General features: G+C 31.9%; 2 protein-coding genes across 4 annotated transcripts in view; one reads left to right on the top strand and one right to left on the bottom strand.

Annotated features, from left to right (window-relative positions):
- fat-spondin (extracellular matrix protein f-spondin) overlaps nucleotides 1-12,315 on the bottom strand; it is a 72,046-nt gene extending 59,731 nt beyond the window's left edge. Inside the window, exons 1-5 of the mRNA XM_085959255.1 lie at nucleotides 12,027-12,315; nucleotides 9,354-9,606; nucleotides 7,582-7,720; nucleotides 6,066-6,217; nucleotides 3,733-3,911 (exon numbers count right to left, since the gene is read on the bottom strand). Of these exons, the coding sequence (XP_085815381.1) occupies nucleotides 3,733-3,911; nucleotides 6,066-6,217; nucleotides 7,582-7,720; nucleotides 9,354-9,606; nucleotides 12,027-12,195 (892 nt within the window). The 5' untranslated portion in view covers nucleotides 12,196-12,315. The remainder of the gene's footprint in view (nucleotides 1-3,732; nucleotides 3,912-6,065; nucleotides 6,218-7,581; nucleotides 7,721-9,353; nucleotides 9,607-12,026) is intronic.
- The window catches only part of LOC147064198 (phosphatidylcholine:ceramide cholinephosphotransferase 2-like), a 236,505-nt gene that overhangs the window by 156,331 nt on the left and 62,340 nt on the right, over nucleotides 1-17,834 (top strand). The gene's annotated exons all lie outside the window — the stretch shown is intronic.

Genomic DNA, 17,834 nt, shown 5'->3' with positions numbered 1-17,834 from the left:
GCCGACAAATATCTTAGTCTGGGGGCCCGGATAGGGGGGTCATGATCTAAATACACAGATATTCCCGAATATTATGCGTTCGAATTCGTCAAACTTTGACTTCAATTTTAAAATTTGTCATTAAAAAAAAAATTGTATGTGTGTGTTTGTGGGGGGGGGGGGGTGTAGATTTACTGCACCGTATGACACCAACTCTGCACAGATGCTGATCCGTACACACAATATAAGAATATAAACACAACTCATAATAAATAAGGCAAGTTGTAATAATATGAGATACCTAGTACAACATAAAAATATATAAATTAATCGTACATAATTTGAAAACACGTGAGAAATATATAATTACTAGAAAAAATCTTTTTGAAGATAGGACAGAGATTAAAATAAATTATTGACCATCAATCCCCTATTAGTTTGACGGATAAGTACCGTACGCCAGTGTGCTGATTTCAGATATAAATACTTTAGTATAGGGATTGCAATACCTGTATTTCCAAAACCGGTATTATAGTATTTATCAATACCGAAATACCGGTTTTAAAAATCCAAAATACCGAAATTTTTGGTATTAAGAAACCACACTTGTTTACGTTTTTGGCGATGAATTTAATGTTATTTCTTCATTAGTTTGTACTGTATTTCCTATTCAATTGAGTGTATAAGTTGTGCTGATAAAATGCAAAATATTGACTGAATCCAACATAGGTGAAATAACAATAAAACACAATTCATTAAATATACACATTTATAAAATGTCTCGAAAAATTAACATAACTACTGATATTATTTCCAAATAAAAAACATCCGTGACACATGTTCAATTATTCTATAATAATATTGTTTATGATTGTACATGTGTTGAATTGAAGAAGCTTTTCCTGCAGCCGTGCTTATAACGAGCCTTTTTGAGGGCTTTAGTTGAAATTATCAATATATTATTCAAATTTTTGTTAAAATCACCAATAATTCTGCATTATTGTGATTAATACATATTTTTAAATGTCATCATAATAAATGTAGGTTTTTTTTCTATAAAATTACGTTTTTAAAGAGATTGTCATGGCTATATTTACCGATAAGTACTTTCGTCTCTGTTCTGGCAGAACACACTAACTGGAGAATACTAGTTTTGAGTAATTTGACTTTGAAGTTGTTAAAATGTTTGAAATAATCGTCTATCATGTGAGTTTATTAAGTGATCGTAAAAAGGATGACTTTTAAATAAAGACTGTTTATTTATTAAGAAGGTGTCCAGACGGTAAAATTTGAAATAAGGAACATTTTGGTACTAACTCAATATATCATTTTTTTCGAATTAGCGTTTTCTACCAGAACAGTGACGTTATGTTTTAACGAATACCGGTATTCAATAAGAAATACCGAAAATCGGTATTGATATTTTCATTCGGTATTGTAATCCCTACTTTTGTGGAATAATAATTATGATATTATATAGAGTATAATATAGTAAGTATAAACAACATTACAATTAAGTTGTGACAAGATGGACGTAAATATATAAGAAAAGTATGATGGCGGATAGAAAACGTGTTTTTGAAAATAATATATCTACTTTTTTTAATATTAGGCTCGATTAATTTCTGGAATGCAAGAGTCAAATTCAAAATGCTAAAAAATCAAGAAACTGGCGTTTAAATAAGAAACTAGTGTGTTATCCAAGATATTATCTTAGCATAGGTATCAATAGTATTAGATTATTGTTCATACCTGTCGACTTATTGGTTATTGGATCAACATAAATATCAAAGATAAGTTCCCGAAAGTATGATAAATTAGGATATAACTAAATCCGTGAGTAACTATTTTTGTTTTTCATATTATTTACTTTTTATTATAAGTATGCGATATGATAATTATTATTAGATTCTGTTATCTTATCTTTGGTTTCATTTTTTTATAACCATTATACTTAATATAGAATAAAATATATCGATTTTCCGTGTGGTAAAAAACCCATAATCACAATCATCATAATATGCAGATACATATTATATTAGTAGCTATATTATAAATAATATTATTATGTATTAGTAAGCCTTGATCCAGTCTCATCCTGATGCTATTTCGCAATTGTTTATTTTCAATAAACTTAAATTTACCACCTCCAAATGTTTATTTTAGTTATATCATTCAGTCGTTCTTTTTTACCATTTTTTTATTAGCTCGTATTCTTGTTTGTCCCGTACAGATTTTTTCTTGTTTGTCCAAATTGTTAACTAACTTCCCAACTAGCTAGACATTTTAAACTTTTAGAATATATCATAACACGAAGGAAATGCATTTTTTAATACTTTTGGCCATCTTTAAGCAGAATTGAATTCATTTTCAGTTAATTCTATTTTGTATGTTTCGGAAAAAAATCGTTAAAAGTAATATTTACTACTCACCACTATTGGTTGCTAAGGGGGTCCTAGCAACTAAATTATCAATATATACGTGCGTTACTATGGAAATCAATATGAAATGTCAAAATGACATTTCAGTATTCTATATTTATTAATACTTACATAGATTTGTCAAGTTTATATGATTCAACAGAAAATTTAAAAACGTGGTATATAAAAAGTTCTTTTTATCTTGTAATTATTTTTTAAATAAATAAATACTTTTCAGTCTCATTTTCACTACGCAATAAAACAATTAAATACAAATTTACTATAAGTATAATAATATAAAAACTGAATATAAATGTTGATAATTTTATACGCCAATATAACGAATTTGATTGGAATAATAGCTTGAAATGCTGCTATATCAATAAAGTGTTATTACTATTTTTTATGATGATTTTTATATTAAAGATAATATAAAGTCATATATTTTAGATAAGTACATAACACTTAAGTTTCCATAAAAACGGGTACACAAATAAAACACCACATTTTTTCCACAAGTTTTCGATACAAATAACGTATTAATAAACCAATGTAAATTATGATAGAAATGTTTATGTGAATATGCCAATTTTCAGAGATTATTTTATAACCCAACGCAAACAAACAAACTTTGCGTCGATATATCGACATAATAAAAGCGGTATCTTTCGGGTTGTTTATACCCCTAATATCATAATAATATTATTAAACTATTGTTAAGCTATTTTATTTTTTGATTTACTTTAAAATTCGGTCACCAAAACATAATTGCACATGCAGGGACAATTTACAATAAAAATATTACTCCGCGAGACGTCTGTTTGTCCAATCATGTCAGTTCCATGACTAATAGATTAAACCTAACATTGTATATTAATTAAGTGATAACCAGCTTTCGTATCTGATTTGGTTCAGTCGTATGGCTTATTTATTATTTTTTCAAAACAATTAATTGTTTTTCAATTTATATTGTCGTTAATCAATGTGTATAATTTTTAATTTTTAAATTTTTAGAAAATCTGGAGATTTTTATTTTTGTTAATGACAGTAAGTTGACAATTAATACTGATTAGGACAAGCTGATAGCTTGGCAACAAACCTATCGTGTTCGGTCAATAACTTTTTAAATAAATGGTCTAGGGTTAGTCTTGTTATTTACACCCTCAGGAAAAAAAACAATGTTTCTCTACTCTTGGTGAATAAGGTCCATCGAGATCCCGTAGCGCAGCATTGTATACCTTTGCATCAGTTTGACAATGTGGCAAGTGACAATCCAAGATATTAATTGTCATTCTATACAATGTATAATCTTACTTCTATCATCAAATATTACCCAGCATGGAGGCCAATGAAACGAAATGCTTTGTCCTGTCAACTTTGAAGACTGCTGTCGTGTTGGTGTTGACGTTAGGGTGCCAGAGCCCTGGTGCCTTGACGATGGACTTGAGGAACTTGCCCTGCTGCCTAAGCTCCTGCTCCATTAGGCGGACGGAACCCCATTCTGCCAAACTCCTGTAAATATGATCAATCAAATCAAATAGCGTTTGAGATTATGGTGTCATAATTTTAAAGAGTTATTCAATCACAGTTTTGAAGTAGAAGTATTGTAAAAAATCTCTCACAACTACCATTCTGAGGTTAATTAAAAATATAAAAAAGTGGTGAGTGAAGTGACAATTTTATTTAATATCTACCACCTGATCTAGTACCTATCTAAGCGATTTTAACAATAGTGACCACATTACAACATTCTAATGAGATTTTATCAATAATTGCATTTATCTCTCTAACGACGCTATCCTAGTCTATGATGATATAATATATATGCAACCTATTGCTAAAATGTTTGCAATTTGCTAAATAATCGAAGACAGTAATATCGTACTTGATATTATATTATGTTTAGGTAAGTAAATCAATTTAAAACACATAATTTGAAAACATCTCATGGATATCCCCACTACAAAAAATCTTTTTTAGACACCCGACGGGACTTGAACCTGTAACCGCTGTATTCGCATCAGTGTGCTTTTCCAATTAAGCTACGGGCACGTTAAATTAAATAGTGGTTTAATATCAATGCTTTGCCATTGACGTGGTCTACTATCAGTGGAAGACTCATCATCCGTAGTACCTAGTTATCTATGCCCGAAAGGTAGAAAACTGTTATCTCTCACTTTCAATTTCATTTACAATACTCGATAATTCACTTTCATAGACATTGTCGGTATTACAGTTCGCCATACATACATCCAGCAGAGTGATGTGAGTTTTCTTCTAGGCACGTCATTCTACCACAATTAATTTCAAATTATAGTGAAAACTACAAAAAATATAAAAAAAATAGTTGGTTTAATTCAAAAAGAAAACTCGGCAAAACTACGTAACCTAAAATTTATACTATTATTATCCATTTCTTTTATAATAGTTTATAATTCAAAGTACAAGTAAGAAAAAAATCTCGATTTACATAATGACGAATCGATGCTCGAAAACGCCACAGTTTTCAGTTTCGCCTATAAAATAATAAAACTGGAGAATTATATGTGTATTTTCTTTCTGAGACTTGTGAATCCAAATCGTCACCTCAATACTACATAACTGTATTAATTTTTTGTTTGAAAACATTAGATTATTTTAAAATCATAAATGCATTAAATAAATAAAATAATATATCTACAATATTTTTTATGCAACTGAACATTATTTAATTGTTCCTAATTAGACACGCACAATTTTCCATTTTTATTTTAAATAATAACTATAGCCTAGGTTTATGTTATATTATTGAAATGAACGAGAAATGTGAAAATATACAATTTCGATAGGTAGGTACATAAATATTAGAATATTCAAAAATGTGTTTTTGTGTCAGGTTAGGTTAGGTTAGGATTTTAAATACCAGCGACCCGGTACTATTTTATTTTGCACTACACCACTGATCATCATATCTACTGTTATTCACATAAGGGATGAAAACACTGACATAGTTATGGTTATTATTGTGAATGATCTGGGTTTTTATTTTTAGATAACATCCCCGTTTGATTTGTATAAGTGAAAGCTCTATAATGACTACCTAATAATTCCCTTCAAACCTACCCGCCCTGCATCACACTCGGTCTTAATCGAGCATATCACGAGGCCTTCCTTACTTTTGAGTGTGAAGCATTGGCAGTTGTTTATGCCTGGGAATTTCTCAGGAACAGATTCTCAAGACTGAGGTCGCCACGTACGGTCGCCAAGTGTGCTTTGACCGAGTTTACAAAGACTTTCTAATAAAGGTGAACATGAAAGAGAGTATAGCTATAGTGACTGAGAGAAACTGCTGTATTTCTATATGCACATTTGGAGTTCTTCTAGGATTAGCTTCAGTATCTGCCCAAGCAAGTCGCACCTCTTACTGTTCTGTAATAACATGTTTTATGGATGTAATTCCAACATGTAGGTTCATTTTTAGAGGGCTGATATGAAATTGAAGCTCTTGCATAATATAATATATTATGGGCCCAACACTAAACGTCAGTGATTCGAAGCAGTGCTCACAATTAGCAGAAATAGATTAAATTCTTGAATGATGCAGACTCTCTCGGGGTTGTTTTTTTAAGTCGCTTACGATGGTTTTAGTGTTTTCACTCAATAGGAGAAATAAATATTGGTTCAAACCTAAATCCGTCAGATGCTATTTGACCCTCTCCCCAGAAAGAAAAATTCTTCTCATGCGAGGCTCCAATGACGTCAGAGAAATGAGTTAACCACAGAGATGCGGGAAAGTCTCTCGGGTGAGTTTGCTTTGACCATAGTCCTTGGAAAGTCAACTGAAAAACAAAGAAGACATTCAATACTTGATGTGAATGATATTATAATAAAATATAATGTGATATTGCGGCCACCATATGGAATGAGGTGTATTGAGATACCTATATTTTTTTCTAATATATACTATTCTTTATTTTAAGGTATTTCTATTTTTAAAATATTTTTTAGTTTTTAGTTTTTCACTCTATATTATTAAATACATTATGAGTTACTACTATTTATCATGTTACTAGAAAAAAATGCCTGTTGACAGTACCATAATATGTCAACTTTCTCAGTCATTTGTCAAACTATTATGAGAGTATCCTAATATTTGTTTTATTTCACGACCCGATTAAAATAAACAATTCCTTTATTTGGGTATCAGTTAATTTTTCAAATTTAGAATTTCCGTTTAGGTGTTTGTAGTCTCTCACCATACGTCTTCTCCGTTTCTCGATCTCTTCTACATATTTACATTTTTTTTCTCATGCGTTACAGATAAATCAAGGTAAATAATATATTATATCATAATATAGACTAAAAAATAATTTTAAAATGGTGAATGAAATGAAAATGCGATTAGCGAAATAAAATCACTAAAATTAATTAAAAAAACACTTTTATAGTTAGTCATAAAATATAAAAAAATGGCGTTTGATTAATATAAACGACTTTTAATCAACCTCCGGTTTAATTCTATTTAACAAACAAACGGATATGGATTTGATATATTTTTAATATACTTAGGTAAGAGTATGTACAATGGAAAAGTGTAACAAAATTATAATCAATAAAAATAAAATAAAAGTAAAAATGGAGGTTACTAACTTTAAGACCATGTAATAGCCTCAAATATCAATTTGCGCTATTCATGGTGTTGGCTAGGGAACTCAGAAATAATGGGAACTGATAACAGATCTCGAGTGCGAAAGAATACGGGATGAACTTAAACACGTGTAAAGAATACGTCATACGTCAAATACCGACAACTGCTCTCGGTTTATTCAATGACGCTCATTTAATATTGCAGTATTGAAGGTTGCAACACACACTATTTCACGTCTATAATGCGTGGTTAATTTATATAGGACACTCACACATTCAAAACCCTGCGTCAAAATGTCCTGTATATATCCTATCGGAATTATTATATTTATTAATCTGTTCTATGGTGTTTGCCTTGTAATCTTTACAGTCACGTTAAATATTAAATAATCTGTTAGTATCGAGTCTTAGAGGCCATCCATATATTTCCATGAACAGAAATCATAAATTTAGTATGGCATACGGTTCTAAGCCGCATACGGTTTCAGTCTATGGATGAGGTATTTGGCGATTGTTATTGAAAATATTTTAAATGGTTCAAAGTTGTGAAACTTACGCCATATTTTGCATCGTCGCAAGCGCAACAATTATCCGGTGTGGGGGTCTTGGCTTCCCGGGACGTCTGTTCGCAGATTTGTCGAGACAATTGACCGTCGTCGGCGTACCATTTTCTTGGATTCTCAAACACCATAGCTCTGAAATCATTTAAAATCAATGAACCACAAATACCACTAGAATACTTAGAGTAATTAATTCTTCATATATTATTGTTGATTTACATACTCGTTATTTGCTACGTCAAATTAATTTGAATGCGGGCGTATTGTTTTTAATGGTTTATCGGCTTCTTAGTTAAAATTAAATAAATCAATATTAAGGTCTGATAAAATCAAAATATATAGTTTTAACTATTTTTGACAAAACAGTATAATATGATTGAATGAACAAAATCACTTTGAGTTACCAACTTAGGTAATACATATATTATGTAGCTACAGTATACTGACAATCAGTAGTTTTTTCTGCGCTATTGTCGTATTACGTTGTATAAATCTGATTTATTTTTTGAGAATACAATTCGACAATAATTAATATAATAATAATTGAACGGTTGAAAGTCTATTATAGGGTCTAAGTGCCATATATAACAAATTTTTTACTTCAGTACAATCTGTTTCTAAATGTCATGTTGTGAACGTCTTAAACTTATAATTTGTAATGTCCACAATATGTAAAATAAATAATAATAATATGCTAAGCCTATTGATATTCTGAAGGATCTAAGTTCCTAACTCTACAATTTTTGTAACACAAATATATTGAAATATGATGTGCTCCTATATACCCCTATACATAGAACGTTTCAATATTGTCCATGTTTAAATATTTTATTCTTCCTTTGTTTATTTTATCTTTATAATTATGTGAACTTATAATATTATACTGATGTTCTTTTGTAACTTTGTAAAAATAAAAATGGAAGTTTACATATTATATTATGTAAGTATATTGTTTGTTATATCTCAGTTTCACATTTTTTTTTCAACCCAACTTTCCATTATAATAAATGATGTTTCTGCTACCAAACTGAGTAATACATTTGAATTTAAAAACAATTTCCATCAAATACACGTACCTATGTCAAAGTATTAATTTAATTATTAGACGAGGAATGCAGACTTAATAATTTTAAAAGTGAAATGAAAAGTCCAAATTATGACCGACATTTAATACACACCATGTTCAAAACACCTAACAGGCAGTTGTCATGTATGACTCGGAGAGCTAATGCATGATCAACGATACGGAGAGAGTGCTGGGGTCATTTGAGGGGAGTGTGCTGCATGGTATCTTCGGACCCATAATTTTAATAACACATAAAAGGATAGGTATACAATAACGAGCTACGAGAGATCCCACATATCTTTCGGTCTTCGAATTGGGCAACCTTGATTAAATGGCTTATCTACATAATATTATGAGAAATGAGTCGTGCAGGACAATAACACTGAAGTAAGGGTTGACCTCAAACGAAATGGAGTAATAATGTTGAGTTAGATTTGAAGGTCTTGGGAGTTAGTCCTAGGGCATATGTAATAAAAATGATACAAGGCGGGCTTTTGAATGAAGAAATTAAATGGTCACATAAAATACATTCCTTATGTACTTTACAATCATGGCTTGTCAAGTGTTTTGCTTAAAATCGTTGCAGGTGACCTAGGTGATGTCTTCAATCCAAAAATATATATTTTATAAAAAATATAAATCATATAAAAATATAAAATTCATAAAAAAAACCAAATGAATATCGTTGTATGATGTTCTTACTTGATAACTACGCATCCAGAACCAGTGACAGGTGCTTTCCACATGACTTGGACCTCGGTCTTCGGAAGATCATCCGCCTCCTTGACAGTGTTGATGCACTCTTCGTCGAAGGTTGACATAGTGTCGGCGAATAGATGGAACTGTCCATGAGTGCGAGGGTTCGAATCGGCGAGAGGATCTCGTAGGGATGCGGCTATGGAGAATCTGGTGAACTGTTGCAGGCGGTTGTGCGTCCTTGATCCCACGAGGGTGACTTAAAAATCAGAAACATATCGTAAATACGCATCGTCATAAGATGGAGATGATTATTTATCAAATGAATCGGAAGAGTTGCTGGTATTTTAAAGTGTGTCCGGAACAAACCTCTTTGGGTCGTATAGTACAGAGATAAAATTCATGTCTAAATAAAACACGGTTCTTGTCAGTATACAGGAAGCTAGCGACAAACAAATTTTGAAAATAGCTGATATACTGGATTATTTCTTAGGTTAGGTTAGGTTAAGTTAGGTTAGGTTAGGTCATGTTATGTTAGGTTAGGTTTTCATTCTTGTATTCATGAAATTTGCCAAAATCGACAATGAAAGTTGGCGCGGTTCCCGCCTGCCTTCCTGTAAACCGAATTGTACCTAAAACACTTACAAAATACGTCATAAAAACTACCGAAATAGAAGGAAAAGACAGTAGAACGTATAATATACGGTCATCTCTTTCCGATAAGAAAGCTTACGGCGAACTGTGCTATGGTGAAATATAGTAATACGTACAATTTACATGTAACCATTTTTATGATATGATTTTGACAGTAGGATTGAACTAAAAATATTTCAATCACAAAATTGCTAAACGAATGGGAAACCTAGATTATTAATTTTAACTAATTATTGACCGTTACAGTTACGATAATGTATTTAAAAATATGTTATGTGAAGATAGTGTGGGCAATCAGTAATAATCAGTATTCGACACTTCTGTTACATGTCCGGTCAAGTTTTCATTCAAATGTTCGAATTGCAGGAAGAATTTATTTATTTAAATAAAAACGAAACATTGAGTACCTACCTACATCATATAACAGCCTACCTCCACCCTTCGCCACTGATACACAGTATATTACTTAAATGTCTAAATCTCTAAGGAGCGTATTGATTAGTCTCGCACCCCTCGCCGATGGAGCCTGATGAGCCTAGCACGAGGAAACAATTCTGATCCAAAATAGGTCATGGTTACTAACCACGTATGTAATAATAATTATTTGGCGAGAGCATATAAATTCATTTTTTTCAGAACATCAGGATTGTAAATCATCTCTCAGGAGAGAAGTTGAGATATTTTCTGGATCATATAAAAAATATATCAATTATCTGATCGTAAAACAAATATTTTATGGTGATCCAAAATTACATTTGTTGACATTATTATACTATTCACTGTTCATCACCCTAAGTAAAATTATTATTGTCAATTATTATTAACAAACATTTCCCTCAATGAGTCACAGAGCATACATGTCATTATTGACGCATGATATTAACAACATACCAATGACCCTCTCCCCTCTGTAAACTATGTGTTTACCGACTTATTTATTACGTAATTCAATTATATTATTAATTAAGACATCGGTACATATATATGAAGTTGTAAAATTAAGATCATTCTAATATAATATATAATTATATGACTTTACCTCTCGACAAAAGACCTCTACCGAAAAGCATCGCAAGACAACCACGTGGCACTAAGTTTATTTTCCCATTGGATTTTAGACAAGCTTAGTATTAAAAATGACAAATTGAACAATCTTATCTTATATTACAACGTTTTTCTTAGCTCGTATTCTTATTTGTCCGGTGGTTCTTCGTCAGGTACAAATCTTGCAATCGATTTTTAACTAATTTCCCGACTAGTTAGACATTTGAAACTTTTAGAATATATCAGAACACGATGCCAGTGCATTTTTTTAATACTTTTAGCCATATTAAAGTATAATTGATAAATAAAAAAAAAAAAAAAAAGTATAATTGAATTCATTTTCAGTTAATTCTGTTTTGTATGAAAAATTATTTACACACCATTATTGGTTGCTAGAGGTCTTGGGTCCTAGCAACTAAATTGTTAATATATACGTGCGTTACTATGGACATTTTACATTTTTTTTGACAAATTACATTTTTTTTGATCGTTTAAGCTAGTCAAGTCAAGTTTATATGGTTCAACAGAAAATTTAAAAACGTTGTATACCTATAAAAAGTTCTTTTTATCTTGTAATTATTTTTATTACAATTGGATAGATTGTTAAAGTTTTCTGTAGTTTTACAATAAACGATCAAAAATATTTGGCTTACGGCTTAAAAATCTACATATTTATTAGTATTTAAACAATCCTGCTGGTGATGGCCTTAAAAGTAGACAGAATCAGTCCTGATCATTATTATAATTGGGTAATAAACAGTCCTGCTGGTGATGGGCTCAAAAGTAGACAGAATCAGTCCCGATCATTATATAATTGGGTAATAAATTGTTTAATTATATGTTATTCTATATTTTATCAAAGTATAACTCTGTACGGTTATATTTTATTTCCTTATTACTTAATATCGATTTTAAAGAAGGCATTATAGGTGTTCATGTTTTAGTGTGTATATATATAATATGTATTTAAATCGCAAATACCTGTGTAGATTGATCCAGGAATATATCTTTCAGGATCTCCATTGAGAATGATCTTGAATCCATTATCTCCTGGCGATTTCAGCGTTCTCGTGATGGTCGGATATGGCTTCCGCGGGCATTCTGCCAAAGCCAGCGAAGTAAACGCCAGCAACAGAAGCACTACCTTCATAATGACGATATCCCTATCACCGATATTGTAACTTAATCGATTCGATGCACTTTTGGTGTATTATTTCAACGTCGGCACATCACTGTTTGGCACTGCACGACGCGAGGCGAAAACAACATTGATTAGAACGCTACTACGGATATTATAATGTTCTCTGTCTGTAAATGCGATAAGGAACAGCTGAGGTCGCAACCCCTGACCAAAGCCAGGACCTTTCTGTTGACAGCGCTTTCGTTATCCACTGGGGCAGAATATCGCATACGAATGAAAATAACAAGACTTGAGCTAATATCTTTATTAGGAAATAGTGTTGTTTATTTTGGTTTATGGATGCAATTAAATATGTGGACGATTTGATAAGTACTAATTAATTTTTGTCACAAACAAAATATTCAAGAGTACCTACGATACTTTATAATACTTAATATTTATACGATTCTATTGTTATTTGGAAATCAGAATAGATCCCATGCATAGTCGAAAATTTACGATTATAAGATTCCATTATTAATTGAAATTTGGTTAATTCAACAATATATTTGTGTTACCTATTCATCTTCTTAACGGATATTTCAAGATATCTGTTAAATTTCGATAGTTCTAAATAAGACGTTACATCTCGAAACATCAGCTCTCAACGTATAATAATTAATTTGACTATTAATAATCGAACATTTAAATACATTAAACTCAATAGTTATGTTATGTTATAACTTATAACAACACATTTAAAATTATGGAAATAAAGTGAACATGTTTATTACTATACCTAGTTACAATTTTATAATTATTATTTTATATCTACCATTTTGTTTATATAAACAATTTAAGACAATATATTATTTATTAATCACTTTAATGCTATTAACGGTGAAAATTTTCTAGAAAAACATTGTATTAATTAAAAATGACATTGACAATAGACGTAAACATATTTGGCCATTAAGAAAGTATTATTATTATTATTGCAATCTAATCTAATTTCTATTAGATTAGAGAATAGATCTATTAAATCTAATATAAATATGTGTATATCAACGCCTGAACAAGAACGAACCATAAGTGCGAGTGAGTAAGCATTCGACACGCTTATATCTCCGCTCAATGCATTAGAGTAAAATATAATTTCTACGACTGAATTAAATATTTTTTGAAAACGTCGCCGGTAAATATGGATTTGACTGATTACATTCGTTTAAAAACTGCGAGCACGTGTTGCTGAAATTTATTGTTTTGTGTTAAATATAAATTTAGTGGTAATTATTTTTAGTTATTTTAGTATAAAATATGGTCAACTATGTTGTGTTTATATTTGGTAGCCGTACTGAGAAACAACACGAAAGCATAATGTTTCATAGTTAAGTTATACGCAAGAAACACGGCTTCATTTTTCCGAAAAATAGGCGCTCTCTATAATATATTATTACTCTGAGGTGTATATCCAATAGCAATAAATGCTTTACTTAAAATAACTTCACATGTACCTACACTGTATTAGCTATTGTATCATAACAATATTTTAAAGAAATAAAATGAAGTTTGTTGCCACAATATCAATTTAAAAATTCATTTAAATCAATAAACAAAATAAAAAAGTCTTCGAATATAAAATGGCGCCGGTGTTTCCGGTGTAGAAGCAAAAAGTTCCGTAACGGCTTACCGGTACTATCCGGTTCCAACACGGGCACTGGAATTTCTCACTCACTGGTTCAATCAAAGTTTGTCATTATATTAATATATGTGTCAAATTATAAAATGCATAATATGTACCTACAAACAATTACACACGAAATATTAAACTTTTTGATATTGGACTTTATATTATGGTGACTGTAGTAATTTTCAGTGGTAATTATTTTCCTGGAAAGACTTCACTTGTCAGGTTAGTGATGTAAACTAAGCACAAAGGATGTAAGTAAGTCAAATTCTGTGAGCTTATTTCCCACTCATCATGAATGCCCAGGAATCTTAATGAAGATAAAACAGGACGACGTGCGCTGCTTATTAGGAAGTGAGACAATATCCTCACTTTACAACAGAGGCAACCAACTCTAAAAGTAAATTTTATCGCCAATAATCATGCATACGAATGCTTCTCAGCACTGCCTGTCTTCAAGTTCAAGAATGTATAAAATAAGTAAGAAATATTGCTGATAGAGTGCGATAACAGCTGAGCATGGCCCCCACAAAGGGGGGACTGACAGGACTCTAGCCTGGGGGGCCGGGCATAGGAGGCGTCCGGCGTGGCGGATCAACGAGCTTAGTTAGATTAACACACATTACAAATTTACTCTAATAGTAAAGAAAAGTCTCCTGCGGCGCTAGTTTATTTCAAAGTTATTGAGTATTTTAAAAATATAGTTATGCGTCGCAATTTGATGTGATATGATGATTGGTATACTTAAATGATAATTTCCGTGGAGAATTTGTAGAGTGTAGACCATAACACTGCCCATAACCGCTATAGATCCTGGCCTGGGGGCCCACTACAACATGTGGGGGCCATGCAGCTGAGTGTGAGATTCGTTTGAAAGGAAAATTCTAATGACCCAAGCAAAAAGGGGAAACAAGAGGATATGACACCGTGAAGAGATATACAACATTTTGTCTTAATTCACACATACTGTCGTCCATATGTACTATACTTACTGCCCGCTTGTTAAAACTGTCAACTACCAATGCAGCTAACAGTACTTCCGTTTTCAAATGAATGTACGAATCTATCTTTACGTAATTTGAAGTTTTTTATAATAAAAATTTGTCTAAAACGATCAGGAGTGATGTTAGAATTATTCTTAGTAAATCATTGATTTATTGCAAAGTAGAAAAAGAGTTCCGTCTAAAAAGAGAACCGATACATTATTTAAACACGCCTCTACCATGCGTTTCCGCCATGACAGGTACGTCACTGAGGTCTTCTATATGCGACTATATCGACTTCCTGTTATCGCCGACTTTTTGTTGTCGGACAGTAGTTATAATTCCGCTGCTTAGCTCGAAAAATCCAGAAAATTGTGCATTTTGTATAAAAGCACCAACTTTGACGTGATGAAGGGCAGTGACATCCCGTGGGGGCAATTATTAGACTATGCGCCGCATAAGGGCGGCAGTTATTCGAATGACGACAAATTCAAAAAAGAATATAGCGCTGTATATTTTTCGGATTAATAAATTCAGCTTTATGATATTTGGCTAACTAAGTGTTGACAGTCATTTCAAAATCTTTGGAAATAAATAAATTACGAGTCTGTTGTTTGTATAAAATAATACATTCGTGATACGAAAAAGATTCAAATATCTAGATGCCAATGAGATTGTATTGAAAGACTAATTTCGGTTGGTTAAAAAAAAAACGGGAAGAACGCAATTTCCAGTTTGTCTAAGGGTGGCACTCTGCCTAGGCACGCCACTGATGGATGGACATATCCTAATGATCATTTAAAAATATTGAGCCTCTCAAAATTTACCAAGGAGCCTCTAAATTCCAAAATGGCAGACAAAAATCATTGTTCTATAATTACCGTCTGGATTGATTGATTTTAATTTTGAATTTGTATTTTATAGTGCTGAATACTAATTTAAAGTTAAACTTGATATTTTTTAATTAGAAGCCTATGAAATACCAAGATGGTGGCTAAATACTGATTCCGAAATTAAGCACAAGGATCAATAGAGTGAATGGGGATGAGTTGGAGCTGCTCGGCTAGTAAGACTGGCCATAGACCAAAGAAAAGAAGAAGAATAATCACTACCTTTTTACTTTCCGACTATGTCCAATCCTATTAGGATCATATGGGCCTCCACAGAGTAGAGGTTTGTTTTAACAGATTTTGTTTTTTACGAGAAATGGATGTCAGCAACTTGCTCAACCTATTAGGTCCATGCCCTGACTCACAGACAAATTGAAAAATAATATGTGTACTTGGCAGACCCAGGATTCGAACCTGGGACCCACGGCGTGATAGTCCAATGCTTAAGCCGCGCGGCCTTCTTACTTACCTAATCTTTATTGCCTCTACCACCCTCGCTCATAGTTATCACGGATCTTCAGCAATCCACCATTCGATCATTTAATTATCAACTTTTAGAACAATTATTTTTCACTGAACAGTGGTTGTCAAATCAAATACCTACTAGGTTCCTTTATTGTTTTTCAATCTTGGAAGTTGATTTTCAGTACACGGTATTGAGAGGTGAACTGAGGCACTGAATTCCGCCTTACCTGAGAATTTCCCTGCTTACCACACTTCCATAGTAAATATAATAATATATTCCAGGTGACTATTTTTACTATTCACCTATTCAAAAATGTCGTAAGATAATTATAACTATTTTCCCATTACAAATTGATTTTGATATAAAATATATCATAAGCTATATAAAATAGTGGCATGCAGTCCACATAAATACAATGTGAATGCGGCATTCTTTAATATATAATATTTAATTTATCAATACGAAATATTTTTAACTGATTAGATAAAAAAGCATCCCCCCTTTCTGAGGTCACCGCAATCCGCTGATATAACCTTCGTTATATTCTACGATAAACTATGACTAAGTAAAACTAGCAACACGTTTGACATCGTGAGCTTCAAAAACTGAAAATATAGCATTATTTTTCAAATGTCACGCCTCGTTCACATTATGCTCTCACCCCCAAATGTATTATTATAACATGAAATATGGGTATTATTATGAAAAATATTATTTGACACGAAGCTAAAGGTGAACAAAATGTTGTCGACGCCTTGTTTTGTGATTCATGTAGAATGATAATAATGCTCACATGAAAAGACGACTTACATGACCGGTACATGATATAAGATTGTTTAATTTAACGAAATCGAAAGATGTATAATAATCAGTGGGTGCACTAATTTTTTATAATGTTTCATTAGTTAGTTTCATTCAGTCCCCATGAAGGGTCAATAAGGGGTTAAAGCAATTAGAATAAATTAGACGTATTTTAATTTATAATTACTTTCATTTTTGGTTTTGTTTAATCTACTGTGTCTATAGTTCATTTTCGTTTCCATTTCGAGTACAATATGAATAACATTACTTAAGCCGGGTACTCATTAGCGAACCGTGACTGTGGCCGTTGCAGATACAGTTAGTGTGGACGCCTAATAATTAGTTCATAAGCCTAATAAATAATTAGTCACATCTAGAGTTCGTTACAGTATCTGCGGATCTATTCTATACACAAGATGACTGCTTTCGGTCGCGACGGCAGCTATCTAGGGTAGGTTTATATCTAAGTATTAGCACTTATTGTAACAATTACAATAAGTTAGTTGTGCTATGTGCTGTGTTTTAACAGCACCTCTTTTGAGTGTGGTAAAATTAGTTTTGACTGTTTAGACGGCCAGCGTATTGTAATTGTTACAATAAGTGTTAACACTTCGATACAAATCTACCCTAGATAGCTGCTGTAGCGGCCGAAAGCAGTATTGTGTATAGAATAGATGCGCTGGAACGGTTACAGTCACGACTCGCTAATGAGCACCCGACTTTATCATTAAATAAATATTGTATCAATGACCCAAAATATTGTTGAATTATTATTGCCTATCAAAATTTCTGACAAAATCAATAAAATATCTTACGAAATTTCTACGAAGTTTCACTTAAAA

This window comes from Rhyacophila brunnea, unplaced genomic scaffold, assembly GCF_057557595.1.
Source record: "Rhyacophila brunnea isolate RB1 unplaced genomic scaffold, BYU_Rbru_1.0 scaffold_8, whole genome shotgun sequence".
NCBI classification, from domain to species: domain Eukaryota; kingdom Metazoa; phylum Arthropoda; class Insecta; order Trichoptera; family Rhyacophilidae; genus Rhyacophila; species Rhyacophila brunnea.
The sequence above is the reverse complement of the archived record's forward strand: the minus strand, read 5'-3'. Positions and strand labels throughout refer to the sequence as shown.